This window comes from Sceloporus undulatus, chromosome 9 (assembly GCF_019175285.1).
Source record: "Sceloporus undulatus isolate JIND9_A2432 ecotype Alabama chromosome 9, SceUnd_v1.1, whole genome shotgun sequence".
Taxonomy (NCBI): Eukaryota; Metazoa; Chordata; class Lepidosauria; order Squamata; family Phrynosomatidae; genus Sceloporus; species Sceloporus undulatus.
Window position 1 is genome coordinate 32,805,754 of NC_056530.1, and position 19,562 is coordinate 32,825,315.

At 42.2% G+C, this 19,562-nt stretch overlaps 1 protein-coding gene across 2 annotated transcripts in view; it reads right to left on the minus strand.

Annotated features, from left to right (window-relative positions):
• The window catches only part of EML3 (EMAP like 3), a 40,223-nt gene extending 21,009 nt beyond the window's left edge, over window positions 1-19,214 (minus strand). Inside the window, exons 1-4 of one of the 2 annotated variants that reach the window (XM_042440232.1) lie at window positions 19,041-19,188; window positions 3,433-3,523; window positions 1,868-2,050; window positions 1,224-1,311 (exon numbers count right to left, since the gene is read on the minus strand). In XM_042440232.1, the coding sequence (XP_042296166.1) occupies window positions 1,224-1,311; window positions 1,868-2,050; window positions 3,433-3,490 (329 nt within the window). In that variant the 5' untranslated portion in view covers window positions 3,491-3,523; window positions 19,041-19,188. Of the gene's footprint in view, window positions 1-1,223; window positions 1,312-1,867; window positions 2,051-3,432; window positions 3,524-19,040 lie in introns of both variants that reach the window. The other variant, XM_042440233.1, reaches the window with a different exon arrangement.
• Between the last annotated feature and the right edge of the window lie 348 nt (window positions 19,215-19,562).

Sequence of the window (19,562 nt, forward strand, 5' to 3'; positions counted from 1 at the left end):
TCCATCAGATGTGTCTTGACAAACCTGGGTCAACCTAAAGTGTCGTATGATTCTGGGTTTTGATGTTTAATGCCATAATGCTGAGGTTTTGTTTGCTTTGCTTAAGTGTTATGCATTTACTCTTTCCTCTGTAGGGAGGAAGAATTGTCTGGAGGGGACAATGTCAGAGTCAATTCTAAAGGTTCCCTCTGCCATGTTAGTTAGCTGTGCTTTTACTGTGTTTTAGACATAACAGTAGAATGTGCTAGAAGAGGCCTAGTATTTGGAAAGGGAGGATACAGACACAGCTAGTTATTGTGAGAATCAAAGGTCTCTTGCTTTGAGAATCGAATGTGCATGGTTGGGAAGGAGCAGTGCTTGCAAGGGGTTTTAATCGTGAAATTAATGTGTGTAACTCAGTTCTGGCAAAAGATGTACTTCTGTTCTGATCTGCTGCAATAAACTCTTTCTCATTCGTCCATGAAGCCTGGTTATTGAGTTAAATAGAGACAGAACATTACAAAGTTAAAGATTTTCTATACCTTGGCTCAGTCATTAATCAGAATGGAGACTGCAGCCAAGAAATCAGAAGACTAGGAGTCAGAAGGGCAGCTATGGAAGAACTAGACAAGATCCTGAAATTTAAAGTTATACAGGTAGAGGACCCAAAATGCTTGGAACCAGAAGTGTTCTGTATTTTGGATATTTCCCATATTTTGGGAAACTTATAATTGCACATACATAATGAAACATTGGCCTGTTACAGACTGCCAAAATAAAGCTGCTTCGGGTCTCTTTGGAGGTATGCTATTTAAATGATGCATGTATCCTAAGAATCCGGAAGCTGCACCAAAAGCTGCACTCCAGTGCTTGGGAATGGAGTGTGGCTTTGGTGCGACCTCTGGACTCTTAGGACCCATGCATCATTTAAATAGCATACCTCCACAGAGACGCAAAGCAGCTTTATTTTGGCAGTCTGTAACAGGCCATTAAGAGACTTGAGCAACCACAGATTTTGATATCCACAATGGGTCCTGGAACCAAAACCCAGTGGATATCAAGGGACCATTGTACTACAATGGCCATGCTGGCTGAAGGAATCTGGGAATTGCAATCCCCCTTCCCAAATAATTTATCCAAACTCTGGCTTCAGGTGTCTCTCTTCCCCTCTCATTACCACCACCAATATGTGCTATCTTTATTGTCACCTGCATTTCTCCCTTTCAAGAAATCAAGTTAAGTACCTGGAGAGGATAGGGGGCAGGATCCCAAGAGCATTTTTTCCTTGTGGAAGGATTGCAGGGTCTTTGGTATCTGACACACCAGAATTTGCTGCAGAGGAAGAAGAAGCATCTATATTTGCTGCAACAAACTGACATACAATATATACCCAACTTCACAAATGTGCAACTACATAGACTTCCCAACCCCATTCTAGCCAGCTACAGCTTTAACTTTTGGGAGGTTTTTGGATAAAATGTTCTGCTCTAAGTTACGCCACCCTGGCAAACACTTGAGTCTGCCCATTTCCTTACCAATGGTTCATTTGTCCTCTCCCCATTTTGTTCTGCACCACCGCCAGGGCCAACATGAAACCTGGCTTCCTTTGATACTTGCTAGGACTCCATTTTCTTGGAAGAGTTTTCTAGCTAGTCTGTGCTGGATGCTGTTTGAACCTGGAACTGGTTCTGAATACTGCTGTCTGGAAGGAACAGGCAAATAGAGGGGAAGATGCCTTTTCCTTGTTAGTGCTAGGCCAGCTAACAAGAAGCAATAGGAAGAAGGCAAAGACCAGGGGATCTCAGTGTCACCAGTGGCAGAAATGTACCCTCTGGACCTATACTTTCCAGAATTCCCCACTCCTTCTGGCACTTCTCACGAGCTTCACCTTCAAGCAATTGCTGTCTGAGCAGAGGGATCTGCTGGTCATAGAAGCTAAGCCTTCTCAGGGCATCTGCCAATGCTGACTTCACCAGCGTCAGCTGTTCTTCTTGGCTTCGCAGTCGGGAGTCAAGGTTAGTGAGCCAGTCTTGGTGAGGCATGATATTGTTGTCACCCAAGAGGCTGTCACCTAACAAAGAGAAAGTAACCATGCTATGATTAAACACAAGAAAGAAAAGAGTGTATCTGTATCCATGGATTCTTCATCCACAGATTCAAGAATCCATGACTTGAAAATATTAAAATATATATACAAAGCGACCAAAATGATGAGGGGTCTGGAAACCAGGCCTTATGGGGAAAGACTTAGGGAGCTGGGCATCTTAGAAGAGATGGTTAAGGGGTGATATGATATCCCTGTTTAAGTATTTGAAGGGATGTCACACTGAGGAGGGAGCAAGCTTGTTTTCTGCTGCTCCAGAGACTAGAACACGGAACAATGGATGCAAGCTCCAGGAAAAGAGGTTCCACCTCAACATTAGGAGGAGTTTCTTGACAATAAGAGCTGTTCAACAGTGGAACACAGTCCCTTGGAGAGAGTGGTGGAGTCTTCTTCCTTGGAGGTCTATAAACAGAGGCTGGCTGGCCATCTGTCGAGGATGTTTTGATTGTGAGTTCCTGCATGGCAGAATGGGGTTGGACTGGATGGCCTTTGTAGTCTCTTCCAACTACATGATTCTATGGTTCTATGGGACTAACAAGCAAAAGAGTTTTTTGTGGTTTTTTCGGGCTATGTGGCCATGTTCTAGAAGAGCTTATTCCTGATGTTTCGCCAGCATCTGTGGCTGACATCTTCAGAGAATGCTAAGCAAAAGAGTTCTGTGTAGCTCTGAACTTTGCATGCTGGTGTGCCAAAAACAGCAGGTCCTTGTTTACTGCATGAAAAAAGAGAACCACACACAGTGATCATTCTCTATAATTAACACAGCGGGGAGAGATTTTAAGGTTTCCCAATCCAGGCAGGGAGTGCCACAGTTCACAGGGAAGAAAGGGAGAGGTTTGTTTGGTTCAAGGTAGGAACTCTGACCTCCATCTTGCAGGCACCAAGCCCAGCTCTTGCCTCATGCCTAGTGAGCCTTGTTTGTACTGGCAGCCAAAGACCGGGGAAGTTGGGAGGAAATGGCTCCCGCCCCAGACATTCCTGACGCCAGGCACAAAACACAAGCCCCCTGAACAACAGAGCAGCAAAATCTGTTGCCCCACGGGGGTTTGGAGGATTCATGCAGGAGGCAGAGAACCATGGGTGCAAATACACAAGACCACTGTACTCAGACCATTAACATCTTAGTACCCACTTCATATTCAACATGTTTAAAAGGCAGGTTCAAAACCACACTCTTTAACTGCATGCTACTAGTGATCTTTCTCTATAACTTAGTTCAGCATGAATTAGAACATGTCACAAAAGCACAAACAGTGTGTGCATGCTGTTCAGCAAACCAGAAGCAGCCATCTAGGGAGTATTCAGACATTTTGTTTTTTTAGCATGACGATGCGAATAATCTCACTCACATATTCCGGTTTTGTTCTTCACACTGGGGTTTTTTAATGGAATCGCATCTCTACGCATCTCTGTGTGTTGTGTAGCTCACATGTCTCAGCACTGCGAATAAAGATGGAGTCATCATTTTCTGTGGTTTTTTTGGGCTATGTGGCTGCATTCTAGGGGAATTTATTCCTGACATTTGCCTGCATGTGTGGCTGGCATCTTCAGAGGGTGGTGGCATAGAAGCTTGTATATATAGTTGTGCGACTCTTGGTTGGGAAGAAGCGATTTACAGTAACATACAGATTAACATGTAAATCACTTCCTCCCAACCATAGGTCACACAAGTGTGTGTATGTGTATATATATATTCTACAAGCGTCCATGCCACCACATTCTGAAGATACCAGGCTCAAGAATAAATCATTCCAAAGCATGGCGATGCAGGCCAAAAAACTCACAGAAAACTATGGACACCAGCTGCGAAAGCCTTCGATTTCACAAAGATGGAGTCAATGGGTCAATTCAGATGGTGAAAATAATCCAGGATAAATTCAGGTTGAATCTTTGTTGTTCACCTGCATTTCAAATGCATCCGACTGCATTTTTTTGAGGGGTCTACCAAGAAAACCCCATGATAGGGTTGCCTTAGAGTCACCAAAAGAAATTTGCCAAGAAAACTCTACGATTGGGTTGCCTCGGGGTCACCATAAATCGGAAATGATTTGAAGGCACACAACAACAACTTTCCCAGACTCTAGACTAGCTCTGTCATCCATGCTGACCACTGGGCCCACTCTTATGGGAAGGTCTATAAAAGGCTTCCTGTCTGGTCTGGGATTTTACCCAAGCAGCAATTATTTTCCCAAGCTTGGTTTGTTCTATAGCCTCTTGGCTTCTAGCTCCTTTTCTCTGACCCTTGATTCCTGCCATTCAGCCTTTAATGAGGCAATTTCCTCCTAAAAACCTTAAAGTTGGATGGACAGATTGTTCTGGAGGTTATCTAAATTCCATTTCTGAATCTACATAGGACTGGATTTGGATGGGAAATGGACAGGAAAGGACCTGTGGCAACCTAAGATCACCATGAATGCACACTTGGATTTCTTGTAGGCTGGGGAGAATACACATACTATATATAGTCATGTATAAGTCTAGAAATTTAGGTCAAAAAATTGACCCAAAAAACCTGGTCAACTTATCCATGTTTTAACTCTCATTTAAAAAAAGAACCTTCCTCTGGTGAAAAGGAAGAGTGTCATCTGCCCTGGAACCACTGAAACCCTGCTGTTTTCTCATCCATCCAGCCTTTAGTATGAGAACAAACAGTTATGCCTGCTGGGATTTTGTAAGTTCTTTGGCATTGTTTTTCTTTGCATCCTTTGCTGTCTGCCCCTAAGTTTTACCCTCGACTTATCCATGGGTCATATCAAAAGTCATAATTTTGGGCCCAAAACTTGCCCTTGACTTATACATGAGGTATAAGTATATACAAGTATATACGGTAGGTCCAAAACACACTGCAGAAATAATCCAGTTTGAGACCACTTTAACTGTCCTGGCTCAATGCAAAATCCCAGGATTCCCGAGCACTCAGCCAGGGCAATTAAAGTGGTCTCAAACTGCATTTTTTCTGCAGCATATTTTGGACCAAAATGACAAATCAGTTGAGTAAATAAGTGTAAAAAGGTTGCAACATTGATTCTAGCTGTGTTTGGTTTGTCTGGTAAGCCACCAGTATCCAGTACAGTAGTTGAACTTGGCTTATGAATCCTGGCTTGTTTGAAAGCAATTCATCATAGTTTCCTTGAGGATGCAACAAGATATTCTTATGTAGAGATATCTTGTAGCACCTTTGAGACTAACGGAAAAAAAGAAGATGGCAGCATGAGCTTTTGTAGACTTCATTCTACTTCTTCAGATGCTTTTGGTCCGAGAAAGTAGACTGAAGTCCAAGAAAGTTCATGCTGCCAACTTCTTTCTTTCAGTGAGTCTCAAAAGGTGCTACAAGATCTCTCTACACACTGGTTCTACTAACTGTGCATTCTTAGTTTGTTTACCTGTTCTTGTCTAAAAAGAGGAGCAAAGCATAGCTACTATGCTCACGCTCATCAGGCTGTGTGTCTTAATCCTCAACTGATGCTTCACCATGACATGTAAATACAGTTATTGTTTAACACTATGAGATAAAAGACAGCCAGGCAATCAGAGTGAAGATGCCAGATGCCACAGATGCTGGCGAAATGTCAGGCAGAAACTCTTCTAGAACATGGCCACATAGCCCGAAAAACCCACAAAAAACTATGGATGCCGGCCATGAAAGCCTTCAACTTAACAAAAAGAATAGTGTTTTTTGTGTTTTTTTTCATTCACTGGGGTTCTTTGCCCATAACCCCAGTGAATAGCGGGGACCACTGCTTATATATTTCAATTTATATATTGTTGTTATTGAGTGCTTTCAGGTCATTTCAGACTTACAGGCGAATGTATCATGGGGTTTTCTTGGCAAGATTAGTTCAGAGGAGGATTGGCATTGCTTTCCCCTGAGGCTGAGAGCATGTGACTTGCCCAAGGTCACCTAATGGTTGAGCTGGGAATCTAACCCTAGTCTCCAGTCCCAGTGCAATACATAACCAGTACACCATGCTTGCTCTCTTCAGTTTATATACCATATATACCTGACTATAAGTGGACCTCATACATAAGTCAAGGACAGGTTTTGGGCCTGAAATTATGGATTTTGATAGGATCTGTGGATAAGTCGAGAGTAAAATTTAGGGACATGTGATGAAGGATGTAAAGGATGAAGCAAAGGAAAACACCACCAAAGAACTTACAAAATTCCAGCAGGCATAACTCTTTGTGCTCATGGTAAAGGCTGGATAGATGAGAGAGTAGAAGGTGGTTAGTGCTTCCAGGGCAAATTAAACTCTTGCCTTTCACCATATAAATATATAGATATATGAGTGAAAGTACAGGACTTACATTGACCCATGAATAAGACAACTCAGGTTTTTTGGGTCAAAATTTTAACCTAAATTTCTAGACTTATACGTGAGTATATACAGTGAGTGGGTGTAAATGTAAAATAGCACATCATACATTTGTTTGTAAAGCACCAAAAACAAGCTTTGAGAGCTATACAAAGAAAACACAAGCACTGGTAATCTTTCTGAAATGAAGCACTTCAAAGAGTTTTCCACGCTTAAGTCAACAGCAACTATGCTGGTATTATTATTTTTTCTTGCCTTTGAATTTGTTTTCTTGAATGCCACTGCTGCCCTCCCATCTCCCAATTCGCCCTTGCTAGCCCGAACCTGGCAACCAAACCTGAGAAGTGGGTGGTGTGCGTGTGTGTGTTGTGTGCCTTCAAGCCGTTTCCAACTTACGGCGACCGTATCGTGAGGTTTTCGTGGTAAGATTTGTTCAGAGGTTTGCCCTTGTCTCCCTAAAGACAGTTTACTTCTAACAAAATACAGAAGATGTGAGGATGAGAAAGAATCTGAGACATTAGGGCAAGAGACAGAGACTCTTATTTGAGAAAGGCAAAATGTTTTGGCCTTTCTGCTCCACTGTGCCAAGAGGCACAGAAATCGCAAGGGTTTCGAAGGGAAATAATACCCCAGACAAGCTCTGCTTTGTCCAGTTCCCCTCCTACGCACGCTCATTCCAGAAAGCATGGCAAAGGAAAAGGCTCCCAGCTCCCCGTGACCTTTTCAATTCACATTCCCCCAGTAGCAAAAGTGGTGGGTAAGAGGGCTTTGACGGCATGTTGGACAGAACTATTGGCGTGAAAGCCTGGCAATGGATTGGGACAAGTGAGTCCAAGTGTGACTCTCATTCAGCCATGCATTATCCCAAATGGTCTGCAAAGAGCCAAAGACTGTGGTCCTCGGCTCGTGTAGCAAACCTCCGCTCTCAGCTCTCATTCCCATATACTGATCCCAATAAAATTATGTCCTGCTTTCAAGTGTGAGAAGGCATTTAAGGAGAGAGGATGCCAAACCTCCTTGAGTTGCACTGTACAAACACTTTTGCAGACGGCGCAGGAGCATGATTTGGTTAAAAATAGGAGAACTCAAAAGGCATAGCTTTTAGATCTCTCCAGGTAGCTTTCAATAAACCTTTTCTCTTTGACCCCACTCTGTATTTGGCTCTCCCCCCCCCCCGATTTTTATTTTATCACAATTCAGGAATTGTATCAAATGTCAACATATAAAAACAACAACCATCGTCTAACAGTTATTGATAACCAAATAACAAATCAATAACAATATGGAGATGACAACGGACAGTGGGTCCTTGGTATCCACAGGGATTTGGTTCCAGGACCAGCTCTGGGTGGCAAAATCCAAGGATGCTCAAGTCCCATTAAATACAATGGCATAGTAAAATGGAGTCCCTGGTATAAAATGGTGAAATCAAGGTTTACATTTTGGAATACACACACACACACACACACACACACACACACACACACAGCCAGTCCTCCTTATCCGCAGATTTTTATCCATGGATTCAAGCACCCACGGTGTGAAAATGTTTTTTAAATACATACATTTTAAAAAGCAAACTTTGGTTTGCCATTTTATGTAAGGAATACTATTTTACTCTCCCACTGTATTTAATGGAACTTGAATATCCACAGATTTTGGTATCAACGGGGGATAGACCTCCCTACTCACAGATTCTTTATCCATGGATTCAACTATTTTTAGTATTGTATTTTACCTGTTGTTTTTGTGTTTGCTTTTAATTGTGTTTAATTGTGTGTTGTGTGATGCTCCTTATTATTGTATTTTGTATGCTTTTATCGGGCTGTAACCCCACCTCAATCCATCGGGAGAGGCGGGGAAATATAAATAAATTATTATTATTATTATTATTATTATTATTATTATTATTATTGCATAGAATAGAAAATCAAGGTTTGCTGTCTGGAATTTATACTTTTTTTAATCCATTGGGGGGGGAAATCCATGAATAACGAGGGTTGACTGTATATCTAAATTCCGAAAAGCAAATTTGATTTAAGTCCATTTGATATAAGTGACACAATTTTATTATGCCATTGTATTTAATGGGACTTGAGCATCCATGGATTTTGATATCCATGGACAGTCCTGGAACCAAACCCCAGCGGATACCAAGGGCACATGGTATACATTTCCATGTTTCGTTGTTATTTAAAATACTGTGGAACGCAGGAAAGCATTCATTTATTACTTCCCTCCTGAGTTTGTGTGTTGGGACACGCAGACCCACACTTTGTATGGATCTTTTCCTAATCTGTGGAGAAACTTCTTGAAGAGGCAGTCAGTGTTCCTCCCATAATGTTCTCAACTCCTTATGGGGCCAGAGGGCCCGCTACACCTAAACCAAGAAAGGAACCTGCTCTTTCTGAATTCCTATCGCTTCTCTCAGATTGCAATGTGTTGTTTTGTGTCTGGTATGTAGAAAGTGAAACTATACACCAGGGCATCCTGTTTCTCCATCTCAGGCTTTGTAATTCCTATAGGAAAATATCAAACCACCCCCCCCCCCCAAATACTTAAGATACACACACCCCACCCTTCCGGCTAAACATGTTGGATGACATTTTTGAGCAAGGTGCTCATCTTAGGCACCTCTCTCCCACGTCTCCTTGTCTCAAAGCAAAGTGTGAAAGGGGAAAAAATAAGCAGTTCAATATGCTATATGGAAAGGGAGGTCGGCCTTATATTTTCAGAGGGGTTCCAGGTCTCTCAACATTTACTTTACTTCATTTTTGAGAGCAAGAGTGTGTATACATCTGTTAAACCCTAGTTCTTCACATGCCAAGCTACACAGGGGTTACGGGTCTTTATTTTAAGCAAGGTGACCAGATGTCCTAACCACAAAGGAGGCCATGTCACCACAAAGCGGAGCACATTCCAGAAGGCATTTAAGGAGGGAGGCTGCCAAACCTCCTTGTATTATACTGTAAACGCAAAAAAACCTCATAGAAATATAAATGAATGTTTCATGGGCGCTAGATAGATGGGCCCTATGGGACGCTGTCGTCATGTGCGAGGGGCGGCGCTTTCAGACGCCCCTCGCACGTGACAAGGGAGTCAAAATGGCGGCGCCCTGTACATACATTTTGATGTGACGGACGCCTAGTGTCCACATGTCTCGGTGCCTTTATGATGCCGCAAGTGCAACAGCGCCACAAAAAGAACCCGATTTTTGTGGGTTCTTTTTGATGCACGAGGGAGCCGTGCGGTTTGTTTGCTGCAGCTCTCTCATGCAGCAAACTAGGGTGGCGGTAGACCGCCCTTTTGGGTGGTCTGTATCCCACCTTGGTCATGCTCAAAATGGAGGCCATTTTGGAAGTCTTCCTGACAGAAAGTTAAAATGGTAGACATGTCCTGGAAAAGAGGATGTCTAGTCACCCTAACAGAGAGGGAATTTCCCTCAAGACAGAGGGTTCCTAATACACCCCACAAAAAGCTAAACTGTCCTCATCTATGACGAGTAAAAAGACAAAAAGAAGTGATGGGAAAATATAAGAGAGGAGGCTTTACAAATGGAAGGGAATGGCATCTCCTTTCCTTCACAAGATTCTGTGAAAGAGGCTGGGTGATACAATTAAAATTAATTACAATTAAAAATGTAGAAAAAGGTTATGTTTATCCCTGGATTCAAACACCTACGGTGTGAAAATATTAAAAAAAAATACATGTTCCAACACGCAAACACTGATTTTGTCATTTTATATATGGGATACCATTTTACTATCTCTTGTATTTAATGGGACTTGAGCATCCATGGATTTTAGTATCCATGGGGGGTCCTGGAACCAAACCTCAGCAGATACCAAGGGACCACTATATACTCATATATAAGTTGAGGGATGGTTTTCAGGCAAATATTATGGATTTTGACCCGTGGATCAAAGTCAAGGGTAAAACTCAGGGGCATGTAATAAAGGATGAAGCAAAGGAAACTAATGCCAAAGACCTTACAAAACACCAGGTGTAACTGTTTTTCCTCACACTAAAGGTTGGATGGCTGAGGAGGGAACTGCACTAAATTGTGGTTGTGCGATGTGTGGGGGAAGCAACCAACCACAGAGCTAAGAAAATGTCAAAAAGGATGGAAATGCGAAACAAAGAAAATGGCAACGTTAGCAGAGATTACAGCCTTCAACTCTGCCTGATTTTAACCCAGAAAAAGCTGGCAAACATACACAAATGTTTTATTTAAGCCCTTCAGAGCCCAATTCCTCTCAGCGCTCCTTTGAGGGAAACGCCAAAGAGCTGCCACTGCCGCCATTTTTCTGCCTAGGCATTAAGAGTCAGAAGTGGTGTTGCAATAAAGAGAGTATAGTGGGTGACCAGATGTCCTCCTTTTCCAGGACATATCCTACATGTCAACCTTCTGTCCAGGAGGAATTCCAAAATGTTCGCCATTTTGGGCATGACAATTTCGCTTTTATTTTGTCTTGTCTTATATTATGCCTCTATGACCCTGGAGACCAGGGTTCGAATCCTTGCACAGCCATGGGAATCCATTGGGTGACCTTGGGCAAGTCACACACTCTCAGCCTCAGAGGAAGGCAATGGCAAGCCTCCTCTGAACAAATCTTGCCAAGAAAAATCCATGATAGGTTTGCCTTAGAGTTGCCATAAGTTAGCAATTACTTGAAGGCAAACAAGAACAAAGGAGAACTTCAGGGTTTGGGCAGTGGGGAGTTTTGCAGCCTTAGCGAGGCCATCAATAAAGTCCTCTTGCTTCACCACCAAATGTGCAACAAGACCAAAAGAAAGGCTTTCAAATCTTTGAAACTGGGCCAAATCATAAGAAAGAATGTCACCTTTCAAATAACCTGGTTGCATATATGACTCAACACAGTTTGTCTTTGCACATTGGTTTGGTTGCGAGTAAGAAAACCCTCCCCATGATGGACAGCATTGAATCTAATGCTAGAACTTGTCAAGGGTGATAGTGCTTTGGGTCCAACAGGTGTGTAATCACTAGGAGATTTTCTTTTCACAGTTCAAATGTTACTGAGTTGTGAGTTAATCTGAAAAAATTAAACACAAATGTATAGCCTCAGTAAATTTGGATTTCGTCAGGCTCATGATTAGCATGTAGGTAGTACAGCATTTCTCAGATGGGCCATGGGTACGGTTTTAAAGTACTAGAGACTATAATCCTTGGTGTTCATTTTAAACTGTCCATTCCCATCACTCCTGTTAACTGAGTGGTCCGTGTCTCCATTGTTAGCCAGTCAAAGAAGTCTTGAGTCCTTCCCTGCCTCCTCCAAAACCAGTTTGCCAAATGCCTCGGGTAGCATCTGAGGTGAGATTTGAACCAGGGACTTTCCAGATGACACTGTTGCTGAGTTACACCAGGCAGAACATTTTTGCTCCTAAACCAGAGTCAAAGTACATGCATGTTTTTTTAAGTTTTCCATCTTCGGGGCACTCTTTCTGTGTCAAATTGTTTATTACAAAACCACAGAAATTTGCAAATGACTCTGGTACATATAAGGGCCAGTGTTGTGTAATGTTGAACGAGGATTGTATTATGAGATGAGAGTTCAAATCCCTGCTCAGATGCGGAAACCCAATGGCTGGCCTTGGGGCAAGTCATACTCTCTCTGCCTAACATAGCCAGGGGTAGCTATGTTGGCCATATAGCAAAGTATAGGATCATAAAAAATTCACAAAACAGTGATCCTTTATTGTGCCAATCAAAATGCACATTATACAAGCTTTTGAAGCTCCACTGGCACATTATACATATTGCAAGATTTCAAAGATCTCTTTATACACGTAGCAAGCTTTTCTAGTTTCAATAGGCACATTATATACATTGCAAGCCTTCAAAGCTCCACTGGTTTTAACATCTTTGCCTTATGAAGCCACCAGTGGAGCTTTGAAAGCTTGCAAGTTGAATAATGTGCATTTTGCTTGACCCAAGAAAGGGACCTCTCTGCGTAAGAGGAAGGCAATAGCAAATCTCCCCCAAATCATACAAAGAAAATGTTATGACAGGACTGCCATAAATCAGAGTCGACTTGAAGCCACATAACAACTGGAATGAATGGCCTTTCTGGTCTCTTTCCATCTTTATGATTCTATTATAAACTGGCACATAGGATATATTGTGGCATACTATTAGCTGAGCATAGGGCAATATTTACAAGACATTTGGATCCCTTTTGACCAGATAATGCAACCGAGAAAATTTGTGGATAGACTTCTGGCTTCTGAGTCTAATGCAAAAGACTTAAATGCATAATTAAAGAATTCTTAACCCAATAATTTGTTTCTAAATATGAGAACTGAATAGAGCGTTCATTCCTTCCACAGAAAACCCATTTGGGGTACTCATACACAGGTTGTTGTTGTCATTGTGTACCTTCAAGTCATTTCCGACTTATGGTCTAAGTGAACTTATCATGGGGTTTTCTTGGCAAGTTTTTTAGAGGGAGTTTGCCATTGCCATCCTCTTGGGCTGAAAGAGTGTGACCTGCCCAGTGGGTTTCATGGCCAAACTGGGAATCAGACGCTGGTCTCCTGAATCATAGCCCAACATTCAAACCACTATGCTATGCTGGCTTTCATACACATGTTAGAAGCAAACATATTTTGCCTGGTGGAGCCCAGCAGCTAAAAATGTGACCTGGAAAGTCCCCAGTTCAAATGTCGCCTCAGACACTAACCGAGAGATGAGTGCAATAGGAAACTGCTTCCATTTCAACAGGAAGTCATTTTGTTTCTGCAGATGTTAAGTAACAGGCATTCAGAAATATTTTCTGATTTATGAAAAATCCACAGAACTTTACTACAGACAGAGCTACTTCTGCAAATTCTTGTACCCAACAAATACTCTTCGGTGGTTGTACGTGGAGGAGAAAACAGCAGCAGAAGCAGACAAGCTGTTATTCAGGAAATCTTGTCTATCATATGACTAGTCTTTTCAGCGATAAGCTTCCGATGAACCTCAGAGAAAAACCGCTGCTTTAAATTGGAGTCAAGCACAAAGTTGGAGTCAACCACGAACCGAACTTACTTTCAGCCTAACTTACTTCGCAGAGTTGATATGCTATGCCTATCAGTCTTACGCACCTTCAAGGAAGCAGGGAAGAGATACTAATGTAATAAAACTAATAAACTGTCTGGCCATAAAACAGTGGTAAAAAAGGTCACAGGTTTGTTGTTGTGCCCACTCTCAGCCTTAAATAAATAAAACAAACATGCAAACAAATAAGGAAGAGTAGGGTTTTAGGTCTCAAGCTGCCAATATAGAGGGCCAGGGTAGGGTTTGGGCAAGATCTGAGCAATGTTGTTGTTGTATGCCTTCAAGTCATTTCCAACATACCTAAAGCAAGCCTATAATAGCTGAGAGAGTGTCGCTTGTGGAAACCAGTGAATTTCCATGGCCAAATAGGGATTTGAACCCTAGTCTCCAAAGTCATGGTCCAACACTCAAACCACTGCACCACACTGGCTCTGTACTGAGCTACCAACATCATAATAAGCTCTGTTTCACATTTTCTACTAACAGGCTGTTTAAACTGACTTTTGAGTCCCGATGTTGTGCAATATGTGTGTCTTTCTCTAAGCTCAGGACTGATAGGAAGTATGTCAGGGGCGTGAGTGTGTTTACGTACAAAACCTATCCCACCAGCCAGAGTAATGAGTGCCTCTTTGTTTCTTTGCCCAGAAAACAAACAGAAGACAAATATTTGCAGGCTGGAAGGTTTCAGGGATTTGTGTCAGATATAGACACTCAATGGAAATTTGGGAAGCCACATCTGTAAAAAAGACGCGACTGTCTATAACATTCTCTTTCTCTCTCTAGCTCTATGGGCATGTACATTTATGGCCCTCTGTATTCAGGGATTCTGTATCCACAGATACAACCAACCATGGGCCAAAAATGCTCACACACAAATAAAAAAATCTGAAAAAGCAAACCTTGAGTTGGCCATTTTATATAAGGGACACCGTTTTACTATGCCATTGTACATAATGGGCCTTGAGCATCCATGGATTTTGGTATCTATGGAGGGTCCTGGAACCCAAACTGAGGGTCCACTACACAAACTGGAATAGTAAAATCACAGAGGTGGAAGGGACTATCTAACAGTTGCATTGTCTAGCCAATATTTTACTAGTTTATTTACAAGACTATTTACAAGGCCTAGTGAAAGGCCTTACTGAAATCAAGATACACAACATCCACAGCATTCCCTTCATCTACCAATCTTTCAGCTCAGAAAAAGAGAGATCAGATTAGTTTAGCGTGGCTTGTTTTTGAGAAACCCATGTTTTGACTTTTAGCGTTCATGGCATTCCTCTCTAAGTACTTACAATCTGTTTAATAAACTGCTATATGCTTTCTTGGTACTGCATGATAATTGTTTGGATCCTCTTTCCCCCCCTTTTTTTGAAGATGGGGACAACACTTGCCTTCCTGCAGCTTGCTGGGAAGTCTCAGGAATTCAAAGATTATTGCCAGTGGTTCTGAGATTACTTCTGCCAGTAGAGACTTGAATTCATTTAGAGTGATCAGGTGTTGCTGTACTACCTCTTTACCTTTTATGCACTGCATTTCCCCCAGTGCAACTTCTGCTCCATTTTATTCAGATCGACGATTAGAGTTCTCCTTTTTGACAAGAGTGAGGCAAAGAAAGTATTGAGTAGTTCTGCCTTTGCTCTGTTCCCTGTTAGCATTTCACCATCTTCTCCCTGCAGCGGTCCAACCATTTCCTTGTTCTCCTTTTGCTACAGACCCAACCAAAAAAGGGCCTTTTTTATTCTTCTTAACTTCTCCAGCAAGTCTAAACTCATTCTGCGCTTCAGCTTTTCTGACCTTCTCCCTACACATGCTGGCTATTTGGATGAATTTCAAATCCCCTTTTCATGTACAAATTCCTTGTACAGGTACCTTTTAAATCTTAGCTCATTCCTCTGGTTTCTTTAGACCCTTCTCATTTTAACTCCTCCTTGGAACTGTTTGAAACAGTGCCTTTAACATTTAGGCTGACTATGGGGCAGTATTGCATTTTTCGTATTTCCAGACCATCCCGTCTTCAAGAAAAATGACCAGCTATGTTGTGAAAATGGTTTGAAGATCCCCATTTGAAATTGTGGCTGTTTAAAAATAATAATTGTACCATGAAGTGTGAGTTGTTTTATGGCCAGGCGTTGAGAGACAGAAATTTGCTGCGTGAGATTACTTCATCGGCAAAATACTCATGGTACGATCGCGGTGAAATCTGGGCCCCTCTCTACGTCTACCTAAATTTTTGAATGTGTTCTGTCACTGAAGAATAACTGTTTGCTCAATATGTTAATATAATAAAACTTTTGTTATTGTCTTACTTTTTCATGAATACGGAGTATGACATAACCCCGTCCTGTTTTTGCCATTCCAACGTCTCTTTTTTGTCTCAAGGATATATGGTCAGCCTATCAATAACCAGCTTTTAAGAAATTCCCAACCAGCATGAACTCCTCTTTTTGTATTCCTGATCATGGGATCATTCCCAATACATTTGGCCCTCTGCATTTACGGCTCTGACTTTTGTGGATTTGATTATTTGTGGTTTTGGTTAATACGTTCTCTTTAGGAATCTCTAGGTCCTCCGGTGCAGTTCTGCCAGAAATTGGCCACAGAGTTGTGCTGGAGAACCTAGAAATTCCTAGAAAAAAACACTTCTCTAGGCATTTGTAGGTCCTCCAGCATCATTCTATGATCAATGTTTGGCAGATGTTGACCACAAAGTTGCACTGGAGGACCTGGAGATTCCTAGAGAGGTGTTCTCTTAGGTTAAAAAAATTGTATTTATTTGGGTTTTTCCACATTCACAGGGGTCCTTCACCTCTAACCCCAGCAAATGTGGAGGGACCAGTGTATTTCTCTATGTTTACTGAAATCAGCTTTCTTAAAATCTAGAATGCCTATCTGACTAGGTTTGGCTTCCCTTTTCCTCTGTATGACAAAGTCCAGAAGAACATGATCCCTCCCAGTTAAGGATCTCGCCACTTCCATCCCATTAACCAGATCATCTCTGTTGTTTAGGAGCAGATCTAAAATAGTTGATCCCCTGGTTGCCTCTTCCATCTTCTGGACACTGAAAAGGCCTACGAGAAATTTGTTGAACCTTAGATTGTTGGCAGAGTTTGACTTCCAACAAACATCAAGGTAAGGTTGGCTCTCCTTATCCACGGATTTGTTATCCATGGATTCAAGCATCCACGACTTGAATATATATATATATATATATATATATATATATATATATATATATATTCCAAATACTGTAGTAAACCTTGATTTTCCATCTTATTTATGGGGAACCATTTTACTCTGCCATTATATTTAATGGGACTTGAGCATCCACAGATTTTCTTATCCACGGGGGGATCCTGGAACCAAACCCCAGTGGATAACAAGGTCCCACTGTAGTTGGACATCTCCCCTTGCTACTACAAGTAGTAGCAGAAGTGAGATAGAATGAGACGGGATGCACAATGCTCTTACAAACACGTAGCTTTTTATACAGAAATTCAGCTGTACTTCCCCACAAACATACCACAAGCGCTATCAGGGTGCGTCCTTATTGCAGAAATAATCTAGTTTGACCCCACTTTAAGCGCTATGGCTCAATGCTATGGAATTCTGGGAACTGTAGTTTGTCGAGGCATCAGAGCAGAGTTTTGGATTATTTTTGCAGTACGGATGCAGACAAACTGGATTATTTTTGCAGTGTGGATAAACCACTGCATCAGCCACTTTTTTTTTCTTCATATGCCAGGACTCCTTAAAAACATCAACACAATACATGGCAAATCCCAGACAGTGTAAACTCGTTCTACTCGCCAACACAACACCCTACAAACTTCTGCAAATCCGCACACTGTATATTGTAATCAGTTTAAGTGATGACAACAACACCACTAATAATAGCACTGTGCACAAACGCAAATGTTTAAAAGAAGGTAGGAAGCGAAGCAGAAACAACTGGATCCTTTGAATGCAACAGAGCAATGCCATTCATGCTTCAGTGAAAGAAACGCTCTGGTTTACACATGTGTGCGCTTCAGACTATAGCCCCAAGTGTGGCAATGGGGACTTTATTTCCAAATAAGAGCCAGTGTGGCATAGTGGTTTGAGCGTTGGACTACGATTCTGGACAGCAGGGTTCGATTCCTGCTCGGCCATGAAACCCACTGGTCCTCTTTGGTCAAGTGACACTCTCTCAGCCTCAGGGGCTGGTAATGGCAAAACTTCTCTGAACAAATCTTGCCAAGAAACCCCCCTCATAGGTTCACCTTAGGGTTGCCATAAGTTGGAAATGACTCGAAAGCACACAACACACACATACAGTGTTTAGGCTTGTAACCTAGAAGCCCGAACCTTTGATATTGCTTCAAAAGTATATCCCAGATTATTATTTATTTTATATTTTATATTTCATTTTTCTTCCCAGTTAAGTATGAGCCAGCGTGGTGTAGTGGTTTGAGCGCTGGACCACGACTTTGGAGACCAAGGTTCAAATCCATGAAAGCCACTGGGCAAGTCACACTCTCTCAGCCGCAGAAGAAGGCCATTGCAAACCTCCTCTGAAGAAACATCGCATGAAAACCACATGATAAATTCACCTTGTGGGTGCCATAATCTGGAAATGACATGAAGGCACCCAACAACAACAGCAGCAACCAAGTTCTGTTTAAGGAGCTTATAGAGAGAAGTCAGGGCTCCATTTTGGGTTAACACCACACCTCTGAGCATGCACAGATTCGCCTCAGGGTCACCGTAAGTCAGAAACAACTTGAAGGCACACAACAGAAACCACAACAGAATAAACACAAGGAAGGAGTAGGAGAAGAGGAAGAAGAAGAAGAAGGATGACAACAACAACAGAATAATAATAAATGCAAATAATAATAAGTAAAACAACAACAACAGAATAAATACAAATCATAAGAGAATACATAAAAAGAAGAGCATCAATAACAACAACAGAATAAACACAAGGAAGAAGGCCAACAACAACAACAACAACATAATAATAATAATAAGAAGAAGAAGAAATAAGAAATACAAGAGAATTAATACAAATAATAATAAGAGAATAAATACAGATAATAATAATAAGAAAATAAAGAAGAAGAGCAACAACAACAGAATAAATTCAAGGAAGGAGAAGGACAACAACAACAAAACAACAACAGCATGATAATAATAAACAATTAATAATAATAAGAAGTACAACAACAATAGAATAAATACAAACAAGAAGAGAAGAAAGGAGAAGAAGAAGAAGAAAGAAGAAGAGCAACAACAATAACAACCACAACAACAGGCAAAGTGGTGTTTTGCAAGCCTGGCCCTGGGCTGGTCCTTTCTCCCTCCTTTGCAGAAGAGAGGGGAAATGTTGCTTTGCCCCACGTCATGCTCCCAGACCCTGTGGCTTGTGCCGCTAGTCACACTCTCTCAGCCTCAGAGGTCCCCCTTCCTTCCTTCCTTCCTTCCTTCCTTCCTTCCTTCCTTCCTTCCTTCCTTCCAAGACAGGCTTGGAAAAGAGGAGCCCAGCAGCCTGGTCCCTTCTCTCCCCATCCTCCCAGTGAAGGCAAGGGGCCTGCCTCACCGTTGGCAGCCTGGCCCTCCGGGTGGCGTTGCTCCATGGAGGCTGTGGCTCCTTCTTCTTCCCCCCATGCGCCCCTCTGAGCCCCAGGAGAAGGAGCCCACTCAGTCCTCCTCTCTGCCTCCAGCCCAGGAGGAAGCAAGGGAGGCGGGATGGATGGGTCATTTCCCTTGCAGGAGGAGCAGCAGCAAGAGGAGGAAGTGTTTCATCATCTCCAAACTCTCTCCGCTTTGCTCCCTCTTGAGCTCTCTTTAAAAAACATGCCACTCTGGGGCAAAACTTACTATCCTCAAGGGCCTTCAAGGGCCATCCAGTCCAGCTCCCTTCTGCCATGCAGGAATGCCCAATCTAAGCACTCCCTGGGACAGAGGGGCATCCAGCTTAAACAACTCCAAAGATCATAGAATCCTAAGAGATGGAAGGGCCCTCAAGGGTCATCCAGTCCAGCCTCCTTCTGCCATGCAGGAATGCCCAGTCCAAGCATCCTCTGGGACAGATGAGCAGCTAGTCATTCTCCAAGGTAGT